Source organism: Vulpes lagopus, chromosome 7, assembly GCF_018345385.1.
Source record: "Vulpes lagopus strain Blue_001 chromosome 7, ASM1834538v1, whole genome shotgun sequence".
Taxonomy (NCBI): Eukaryota; Metazoa; Chordata; class Mammalia; order Carnivora; family Canidae; genus Vulpes; species Vulpes lagopus.
Genome location: NC_054830.1, coordinates 17,359,611 through 17,370,095, shown reverse-complemented (window position 1 = coordinate 17,370,095; position 10,485 = coordinate 17,359,611). Strand labels below are relative to the sequence as shown.

Below are 10,485 nucleotides of genomic sequence, written 5' to 3'. Positions count from 1 at the left end.
ACACAGCACGCCCCCACTTCCGGCCGGTCCGCGGCTTCCCGGCAAGGACCCCCGGAAGGGCTGCCCGGCCGAACGCCCGAAGGACCCCGCCTGGGCCGCGCAGGCTAGCTACCGCGGTGCCTGGTGGCCGGGCGCCGCGGTGGAGGACCAGGTGAATCCAGACCTGAACTCCCGCGGGGCGGGGGCCAGAATCCGGGGTGCGCTGAGGCCCTGGTGCAGGGGACAGGAGTCCCGCGGCTGCAAGCCTAGAGAAATGAGGGGCAGCAAGGAGATGGATTGGTGTCAAGAACTGGGGCTGAGAGCCTGGGGTGTTGGGGAGCTGGGCCTCAGGTGTCGGGGGAGGGTAGAGGACGGGGAGCCGAGGTAGAGTTAGGGGGTTGCGGGTCCCCGTGGCGCCTGGGAGGATGAGGGGCTTGGCCCCCGCCCTCCGTGAAGCAGAGGAATGGGCGCCTCAGGTGAGGGGGCGAATACCCTGGCAACCTCTGAAATTTGTGGTTCTCTGATAAAGCAACTTTGAAGTTGAGCGAGTTTCTTGATCTGTCAACATTTGTTGTAAATCAAGGGCCAAGACAATCATTACTTGGCTGGCATTCGGAAAGGAACCACATCCTTCCCCAGAGGGCCCCTGGCAGCTTGGCCTTGCAATAGCTGGATGAGGCACATTAATTAATTCATTCAACAAATACTGTTGAGATTCAATTATGTACTAGACACTCTGCATAGGTGAGCATCTTTTAATGCTTTCATGGAGCTTACCTAACGAGTGAAGACATAACTGAAGAAAAGGTCCGAGAAGCCATAATAGGGGAAGTGAGCTAAGGTCTAGTAGATGGATAGGCAGTAACCAGAGGAAGCACATTTTGGACTGTGGAAATGTCTCACATGATATCATGAGATTTACATTTTTAGTACACTGGCTGCTGTGTGGAAATTGTAGAGGCTGGCAGGAGTAGAAATTGAGAGGCCATCGAGGAGGCTGTTGCAGAAATCCAATGAGGGTTGATGAAGTCTTGGGCTAGGGTGGTGGCCCTGGAGAAGGAGAGGATTGTATGGATTTGAGAGACACTGCTTAGGTAAAATTGCCAGAACTTGGTGATAACATGGATATGGAAGGTGAGGGAGAGAAGATGTTAAGGCTGTCTCTCCTTAGATTATGGTGAAGATTCCTTTTGCTTTCGGTTACTCACAACCTGGGATATTAGGGAGAGTGGGTTGGCTGGACTTGTGGTTTGAGTGGAGCATCCAGCTGAAAGCTGTAGAAAGGACATGAGTAGGAGAGACCCTAGCACTGCCTTTAACATGATTGTCAGGCTACTTTCAGCCTAAAAGAAATGAGTGTTGTCCAGACTATTCCTGTGTGTCTTCATGAAAGTCTTCTCCATAGTTGTTGGCAAATTTAGGAGCTCTACTAGGTAATCTTTTATACTTAGTCCTTAGTCCTGATCAGATGACCAGTTTCTCACATGTGAATAGAATTTCACAGTTGGGAGATACCCCACATTCTCTTGGTCCAGTTTAAGAAATACTTTTATGTTCCTTATATCATTTCCATGATTATTTATTGAGCTCTTATGCTATGCTAGGCTCTAGAAATACAAAGATAGACAGAACAAGACTGTATAGGTTCCATTAGTCAGTTAAACTGACCTTTGTCCGAGGCACTGTTTCAGCTGCTTCAGATACAAAATGGTTACAAGTGGTCCTTGACCTTGGAGTTGCATGTCCACAGGCCTTGCCATTGAGGACAGTATATTAAAGAATTGATTTGGGCAGGGGAGATCCTGATCTCTATGTAAGATTAGATAAGAGATGGTATGTATCCAGCAGACTTCTTTAAGAGTATCCTGGCAACATCCCAATTCTTGTCCATCCAATCTTCCACTTCTAGAATTGATGGGAGCACCCTATGGGATAGAAAGCCTTATGAATGGAAACAGTTACTGTACATTTGGGGCCAGGCTGTTTAGCAATGTAAATTGTAAATCCTCTAAAACACAATGAAAAGTTAGAAATTGAAGGGACCATTGGCAGAGACAAGTAATGTTTAATCTTGAATTTCTCCTGAATAGGTAACTCCTTTGTATGTAACCACCATAGGCCTTGAAAGTGAGGTGGCTGTTGGCTTGCAAGGTTGCATGGCTCCAGAGTAGGGAGGGTGGGGAGCGTAGCATGGAGGGGTCCTTAATCCAGCTTTCTGATGGCAGGAGTGAGATGACCTCGATCTTGCGAAGCCCTCAGGCTCTCCAGCTTACTCTGGCCCTGATCAAGCCTGATGCTGTTGCTCACCCCCTGATTCTGGAGGTAAGAAGGAATCCTAATCCTCTACTGTATGCCCTGGGCACTGCTTCTGTTTCTGGGGCTGCAGAGCCATTTGTGAAGACTGACAGCACAGTCCTATGAAAGATGCTATGGAGGCAAAGCTAGGACCTGTGGACTCTGACTCTAAGAAGACAAAAATCTACTGGAGAATTGGGGCAGATAAAAAATATAAGGGTCCAATACAGTAAGAAGAACCAAACCTCAAGACAATGTATGTATATTAGTCTTCTCTGGCTGTGTAACAACTTACCACAAACTTAGCAGTTTAAGACAACATTTCTTATCTCACAATTCTAGAATTTAGAAGTGCAGTAGGCTTGCCTGGATTTTTCCTTAGGGTCTCACAAAGCCGAAGTCAAGGTGTTGGCTGACTGGCTCCTTAGCTGGAGGATCTGGGAAAGAATCCACTTCCAAATTTGTTCCAGTTGTTGACAGAGTTTGATTCCTATGGTTATAATACTGAGGTCCCCATGTCCTTGCTTGCCTTCAGGCAAGGACTGCTCCCATATTTTAGAGACCACTCACGTTCCTCATCACATGGCTCACTCCATCCTCAAGACAGCAGTGGTGTGTTCAGTGCTTCTCATGCTTAAATCTGACTTCTCGGGATCCCTGGGTGGTGCAGCGGTTTGGCGCCTGCCTTTGGCCCAGGGCGCGATCCTGGAGACCCGGGATCGAATGCCACATCGGGCTCCCAGTGCATGGAGCCTGCTTCTCCCTCTGCCTGTGTCTCTGCCTCTCTCTCTCTCTCTCTCTTTGACTATCATAAATAAATAAATAAAAATTTTAAAAAAAAATTTAAATCTGACTTCTCGTTTAGCTGCTAGCCAGATAGAAGTCTGCTTTTAAAAAGTTCATATGATTAATCAGGCTCATCCTGATAACTTCCCTTCTAATTAAAGCAAAGACAACTGATGGAGTGGCTGGGTGGCTCAGTTGGTTGAGCATCCAACTCCTGATTTCAACTAAGGTCATGATCTCAGGGTCATTGGACTGAGCACCATGTTGGGCTCTGTGCTCAGTGGGGAGTCTGCTTGAGATTCTTTCTATTGCCCTCTTCCTCTCCCCTCCCCACCACATACTCTCTCTCTCTCTAAAATGAATTTTTAAAAATAAATACACCAAAGTCAATTGATAGCAACCTTAATTACACCTGAAAATCCCTTTTGCCATATGATATAACATAATCATATTGCATCATATTCACAGTCCTGGAGAGTAGGGTGCAGAACCTGGGTGGAACTAGGGGAGGGTCATTGTAGGATTCTGCCTACAATAGTTGGATAAGTACTAGCTGAGCAATTCTGCGAGGTAAGCACACTGTGGTGCAGAGGAAGACAAGAGCAGTCAGAAATGGTGGCCTGCTAGTGTTGGGACCTAGACAGGCTCGAAGGAAGGATGGGCTTCAGTTAGTGTTCAGGAGGGCAGGTGTTCCCTAGAGGGAGACACTGAAACAGGAACACATATGGTGGATCTGAGGGCCACAGGCAGGCTGGGGTGATGGGACTAGAGAATTGGAAGAGGTGGAGGACAAGGACAGTACAGCCTTGAACACTGGGCTAGAGTAGTTGTACCTCATTCCATGAGTAAGGTTCTGACCAGAGTGTGACATATATTTTATGGTGTTCTTAATCTGTCAAGTGTGATAGTTTGGAGAGAGTGGGACAAACTCAAGGCAGGACCACTATCAAGATATTTTTAGGATGGTTCGAGAAGTGGGTCATGTGGGCTGTAGGAACAGAAGGGCAGAGATGGCACTTCCTGCCCCCTGCACCCGAGGCTCATGCTCTGGCCATGTGACTGAAGGTCTTTACCTCACTCCACCTTCTTTCTCTTCCTACCCAACTATGGGACAGATCTCAAGTCCTGGGCTCTGGTGGGTCCTCATGGTTCTTTTGATCAGTCTGTGTCTCCTATTCACTCGAGAGGTCCCTTTGACCAATTTTTTTATCTTTGATGTGGTTGTTTATCCAGGCTGTTCATCAGCAGATTCTGAGCAACAAGTTCCTTATTGTACGAATGAAAGAACTTCTGTGGAGAAAAGAAGAATGCCAGAAGTTTTACCAAGAGCATGAAGGTAGGATCAACAGTCCTTTGAATGGGAGACTTCTCTGTCTCAAGATGTGTGCAAGAGAGATTTTCACCTGGACGCACAATAGCAGCCTGTCTCTGACCTACCAACTGTAATACTGTGGCCATTCTTCTGAAGTCTCGCTTGATACACAAACTTTTCATGATTATCAATCTTCGGAAAATATTTTCCAGGGGGTGTCTACGTGGCTGTAATTGAGTGTCCAATTCTTTATTTTGGCTCAGGTCATGGTCTCTGTGTCATGGGATCAAGCCATGGGATCGAGCCCTGTGTTGGCTTCATGCTCAATTTGGAGTTTGCTTTTCCCTCTCCCTCTGGTCCTCCCCCCACCTCCACTCTCTCTTTCTCTCTCAAATAAATAAATACATTAAATCTTTAAAAAAAATTTTTTTTTTCTAGGAGGGTTCCACTTCGTAGCCCTAACCAAAAATTTAGTTTTATGTCCTGATGATATCAGTAGTTATAGTTAGTGCATGTTTACTATTTCAGACCTTGTCCTGTGCTCATGATTTCATTGAATTTTCCCTAGAGCCCTATGGGGTGTAGGTATTGTTATGTCTCCAGTATAAAGATTAGGAGCCTGAGTTAGGAAAATTAATGACCTACCCAAAATTGCACAGGTTGTAAGTGGCAGTGCCTAGATTCAGACCCAGGTATGTCCTTATTCTTTTCTCTAAAACAGTTTTTATTGGGGTGCCTGGGTGGTGCAGTCGGTTGAGCATATGACTCTTGGTTTTGGTTCAGGTCATGATCTCAGGGTCATGGGATTGAGCCCCACATCAGGCTCCACCCTCAGTGTGGAGGCTGCTTCAGACTCTCCTTTTCTCTCTCTGCCCCTCTCCCTTGCACTCTCTCTCTAAAGTGGATGAATAAATAAATAAAATCTATTTTAAAAATATTTGAGAGAGACAGAACATGAGCAGAGAGAGGAGCAGGGGAAGAGGGGCAGAAGGCCAGAGAGGCAGAGAGAAGCAGACTCCCTGCTAAGCAGGAAGCCCAAAGTGGGACTCGATTCCAGGACCCTGACTGAGCCACTCAGGTGCCCCAAATCTTTTTTAAAAATAAAACAATTTTTGTTATTTTGAGTAAGGAGGCAGAAGTACAAAAGTTCTCTTGGGCATCAATGTCTTGATGAAGTTACTCTCTCCTTGCAGGGCGTTTTTTCTATCAGCGGCTGGTGGAGTACATGGCCAGGTACTTCTAATTTTCGTTTTGGCATCTTTATCCACCAAGATTTATCTCTCGGGGCAGCCCAGGTGGATCACCGGTTTAATGCCACCTTCAGCCCAGGGTGTGATCCTGGAGACCTGGGACCAAGTCCCACGTCAGTCTCCCTGCATGGAGCCTGCTTATCCCTCTGCCTGTGTCTCTGCCTCTCTCTCTCTGTGCGTGTGTGTCTCTCATGAATAAATAAATAAAATCTTTTAAAAAATTATCTCTCCTGCTCCCTAAATTTTTAAATTTCATTTGACACTCTTTAAAGTTGTAATCAGTGTTAAGTGTCTGAAGATACATGGACTTGAGGCCATGACTAAGCCAACACTGACCTGGTAGCCACTTGTCCCATGATGGTTATTGGTCCAATGGCTAGAGAAGAGTGTTGTTGAATGCTACGAGCCACTCTGCTGACCTCTGTGGCCTTTCATGTATACACGGAGTGGCCTTCCATCACTTACTACTTGAAGCAGCATCAGTACTTAGCTAGAAAGGCAGGGTAACTCTCAGGACATAGTATGCCTTTATTCACATTACATTTATTCACAGTGTGCCCTCCTCGACCACATAGCCAGATTCCTGACATGTGCTCCTTTTGTACACAGCGGACCAATCCGAGCCTACATCCTTGCCCGCAAGGATGCCATCCAGCTCTGGAGGACCCTGATGGGACCCACTAGAGTGTTTCGAGCACGTCATGTGGCTCCAGATTCAATTCGTGGAAGTTTCGGCCTCACTGACACCCGCAACACGACCCATGGCTCTGGTGAGTCCGCCTCCCCTGTCCTTGGCCACCAATAAGAGAGGATGGTTTGGGGTTGGTGGTCAGGCCATATGTTGGAGTTAAGGGGTAACCCTGCCATAAACTTTCCTCCCAAATACATTTCTCTTCTTTTGTGGCCATCTCCGCAGACATGGCCTCAGGACTTAGGGTCAGGAGGCAGAACTAGAGGCTCGGGTTTCTGAATCTGATTATAACTGTCTCTTGCCTCCAACTGGCACACCTTATGAGAACTCCTTCTCTTTCTTACCTCCCCTTACAGACTCTGTGATTTCCGCCAGCAGAGAGATTGCAGCCTTCTTCCCTGACTTCAGTGAACAGCGCTGGTATGAGGAAGAGGAGCCCCAGCTGCGCTGTGGCCCTGTGCACTACAGTCCAGAGGGAGGCATCCACTGTGTAGCCGGACCAGGAGGCCCAGGACCAGCCTGATACAAGCCTGTTTGTCTGTGAAGACTGGCTGCACTGCCCAGCCTTTTCTCAGAGACCTAGGACCAGGGAGGCCTGGGGATCGTAGCGCCATCTTTGCTGGGCACCACACATACCTGAGGATCTAGCTCCTCACTTCCACCTGCTCTAGAATCTAGCTATCTACCTCTTTTCCAGAATGTTCATGGGTGTTTCAGAGCAGTAATGGCTCCTCTTTTTTCTAAGAACTATTCATCCTTTTCAAGGAGGAGTTTGCCTAATTGACTTGCCTGAAAAATGCAGTGACTATAAGCACCATTTGGCCTGTCTTCCTCAATAAAAATCAGTGTTCTACTGAATCTTCAAGACTAGGAGCACTATTCTAGGTGCTTTCTCTCTTTCTCCTTAAGTGGAATAATTAAACCTGTCCCAGGAATGCCTGGGTGGTTCAGTCTGTTAAGCATCAGACTCTTGATTTTAGCTCAGGTCATGATTGATTGGGTCGTGGGATTGAATCCTGCATCAGGCTCTGTGCTTAGTGCAGTCTGCTTGAGATTCTTTCTCTCCTCCATCTGCCACCCCTCTTGCTCTCTCTCTCTCAAATAAATTTAAGAAAAAAACTGTCCTGGAGCCAAGTTTCTGGTCTATGCTAAATGGAGAGAATTGTGTGAATGTGAATTCACACATATGTGTAGCTTGTCTAGTGCATAAAGGAACCCAGTGACAAAGTTGAGTGTGGGCCCAAATGCATGCTGTGCACCAGGAGTAGGGCTGCATCCTAGGGGAAGGGGCAACTTTTATTTGAACAAGGATGTGTCTGCCCAATAGAAGCATGTTTTTATGACTCACTTTTCTGTTTTGCACAAAGCCACTAAAGTTAGCCATGTCTCTGTTATAGATGAGAATGAAAGTTAACCATTGCTACATTACAAATCACCTCAACATTTAGTGACTTAAAACTGTAGTTTATTTTTATGTGTCTCTGGATTGGCTGGGTGATTCTGCTGGTGTCACTTGGACTCACTCATGTGGCTGCATTCAGCAGGTGGGTCAAATGTGGTATTTTATCCTGAACTGCTTCATAGCATGATTGTTTCAGGGTTCCAAGAGGACAGGCCCCCATTCATAAGCTTATCAAGCTGCTGCTTGTATCATGTTTGTTAATATCTCATTGGCCAAAGCAGGTCATGTGGCCAAGCCCAGGGTCCAAGTGTGATGAAACTATAAGGGGGGCATGGATACTGGGAGGTGTGAATCATTGCGGGGGGGGGGGGGGGGGGAGGGTTCCATAACTATGACAATTTACCATACAGGGAGTAGTGAGGAACCTTGAATTTATATAGAATTTGTGAAAAATATTTGCATAAGCTAACAAAGCAGATAAAGAAATAGAGAAGGAAGGAAAGAAACAAGGATGTGTGGATCAGGAAAGTCAAAAGAAGAGTTTTTCTGGAGAATGAAGCAATGTTGAATATTGTTGTGAAGTCCAGAAAGATGAAGCTTTTAAAATACCCTCTAAATGTGGCAGCATGGAGGTCACTGTGACCTTGGCGAGAGCAGGTCCTCTGTGCCAATAGGGGGGTTACCTTGCGTGGAAGATGATGGGCTGAAGCATTTATAGTGTCATACTACCTTTGGGCTTAGAGTGAAATATCTGGGAGTCTTAGAGAATCTTCTCACATCCGAATCTATAAATGTATCTGCATATGCTCCCACCTTCTCTTCTCTTCCTGTTACAATATAGGAAGGGTCCTGCTTCCCATTAAGCCAGTCTTTCCATGTGCTCTGAATCCCACCTTGTTCTTTTGATTTTCTAGTCTCTACTGCACTTTCACTTTCTCTGCTGGGTCCCTTCCCTTTGAATTCAAACATGTTTTGGTGTCTCCCATCTTTCAAAATCTTTTTAACTCCACTTTCCTCTTCAGCTACCTCTGTTTCTTCATCTCTATACAAACAAACCCACACCAGTTGTCTGCTCTAACAGGCTCATCCCCCTTTTCCCAGCAGCCCACTCCAGTGTGGCTTGCACACTAACCACTCCAGAGGAGACTGGTTTCCTCATGCTTTTATCACTGTTGCCCGGTTCAGCGCCAGACATAGCTATCATTGCTTTGTAAATCGCACTAAGCTATCCATAGTCTGGTCTTTGACATTGCTTAGGATCCCTCCATCTTTAAAATCTTGAAATCCTATTTTTAAATCATAGTCTTCTATATTCGTCTCTCATGTCTTCTAGACCTAGACTATTTGCTCATTCACTCTCCTATGTAAGTTTTTCATATATTCTCTCTCCAAACCTCCAGTAGCCTCTTTCTTCTTCCTCATTGCCCAACTGTTAACCCTGCCTCCTCTTTCAGGAAGTTAACAGCCAGGAAAGAAACTCCTTAGACTTCCAAGACCTTACTGAGCACCTACCTGCATCTGTGCTCATGTACTCTGCATCCCTCCTGTTAGAATAAACAATAGACAAACCTTCCAACCTCCTATTTAAAGTTTTCCCATTTTGTGCAGGACATCTTATTGTCTCTACCTATTCAAGGCATTGCTCCAGTAATTATTGCCTATGCATCCTGCATCGTCAGGAGAGAGATGTTACAGATATGCTGCAGTTCCTCTCATTAAAAAATAAATAAGTAGGGGCTCCTGGCTGGCTCCGTTGGTAAAGCATGTGACTTGTAATCTCAGGGTCATGAATTCAAGCCCCACTTTGGGCATGGAGTCTACTTAAAATTTAAGAAATAAAAAATAAATAAAAGCAAATTTTCACACCACATCTCCTTCATGCCACTGTCCAATATCTCTTCTCAGCTTTAGCAAAACTCTCAACAGAGTAACCTAGAACAGCAATGACCAATGACTTTCAGTCTAGACAAAATGGTGTAGACCCATTTATCTTTGCTCCTCCCTGCTGAGTACAACCATAAACCTGAAAAGAATGCAAAAAACAAAGGGAACTCTGAAAAGTTCTCTGAAGTAGAACTTGTTGAGACTTCCAGACTAGAGGAACAACACAGCAGCAGGGCATCTTAGGTCTCCCCACAGAACAGAACAAGGTGAGCAAGACTAGGCATTTCCCAAATCCTAACCCAGCAACAGATGGCAGCCCATATGGCCTATTCTTTCCCATGACTAAACAGACTAAATAGAAAGTCCAGCTCAAAATACCTGGCAAACTGACAGGAGGATTGATCAGGAGTGCCAGCTATCAATAACTAGGGGAAGTACTTTACTTCCTAGCCAAGTCTGCGGCTACCCTCCCCCATGGAAAGATAATAAGCTGATGAAGTAACACAAGAGAGACCAAAACAAGTGCCCAAAGTCCAAGTTCTGTGACCAAAGTTAGACATCTAAGTCAAAGTCAAAAGTAAGTTCCAAGATCCAAGTCAATCCCATGTCTGAGTTCAATGTCCAGGACAAGTTGAGTCCCAAAGGAAGGTTCCAGTCTAAGACCCAGGTCCCCCAGTCTAGGTCTAGGGTTCTGGTTCAAATCAACATTCCAGGTCCAAGGTCAATGTCCTAGTGTAGGTCTGATGTCTAGGTATGAGGTCTTGACATGAGGTCAAAGTCTCAGTTTAGATGTTGACATTCAAGTAACAGTTGCAAGGGCTAGATCCATCACTGAAGACTGAGGACAGGTCCAACATCACAGACAGAGAGTTCCACAGATGAGATT

At 45.8% G+C, this 10,485-nt stretch overlaps 1 protein-coding gene across 3 annotated transcripts; it reads left to right on the top strand.

Moving 5' to 3' along the window:
- Positions 1-9: 9 nt before the first annotated feature.
- On the top strand, positions 10-7,171 carry NME6 (NME/NM23 nucleoside diphosphate kinase 6). 3 transcript variants are annotated; one of them, XM_041763902.1, is made up of 6 exons: positions 10-151; positions 2,205-2,301; positions 4,294-4,396; positions 5,566-5,605; positions 6,232-6,392; positions 6,670-7,171. In XM_041763902.1, exons 2-6 carry the CDS (start codon positions 2,212-2,214, stop codon positions 6,834-6,836), a joined length of 561 nt encoding a protein of 186 aa, XP_041619836.1. In that variant the 5' UTR covers positions 10-151; positions 2,205-2,211; the 3' UTR covers positions 6,837-7,171. The 3 variants fall into 3 exon arrangements, with proteins under 3 accessions (XP_041619836.1, XP_041619834.1, XP_041619835.1); XM_041763900.1 differs by having other exon boundaries at positions 97-197; XM_041763901.1 differs by lacking the exon at positions 10-151 and adding an exon at positions 434-455.
- Positions 7,172-10,485: the final 3,314 nt, after the last annotated feature.

Coding starts and splice junctions, on each gene's coding strand:
- NME6 (XM_041763902.1), top strand. CDS start 2,212: ATGACCTCGATCTTGCGAAGCCCTCAGGCTCTCCAGCTTACTCTGGCC. Junction 2,302..4,293: donor CTCACCCCCTGATTCTGGAG/GTAAGAAGGAAT, acceptor TTGTTTATCCAG/GCTGTTCATCAGCAGATTCT. Junction 4,397..5,565: donor GTTTTACCAAGAGCATGAAG/GTAGGATCAACA, acceptor CTCTCCTTGCAG/GGCGTTTTTTCTATCAGCGG.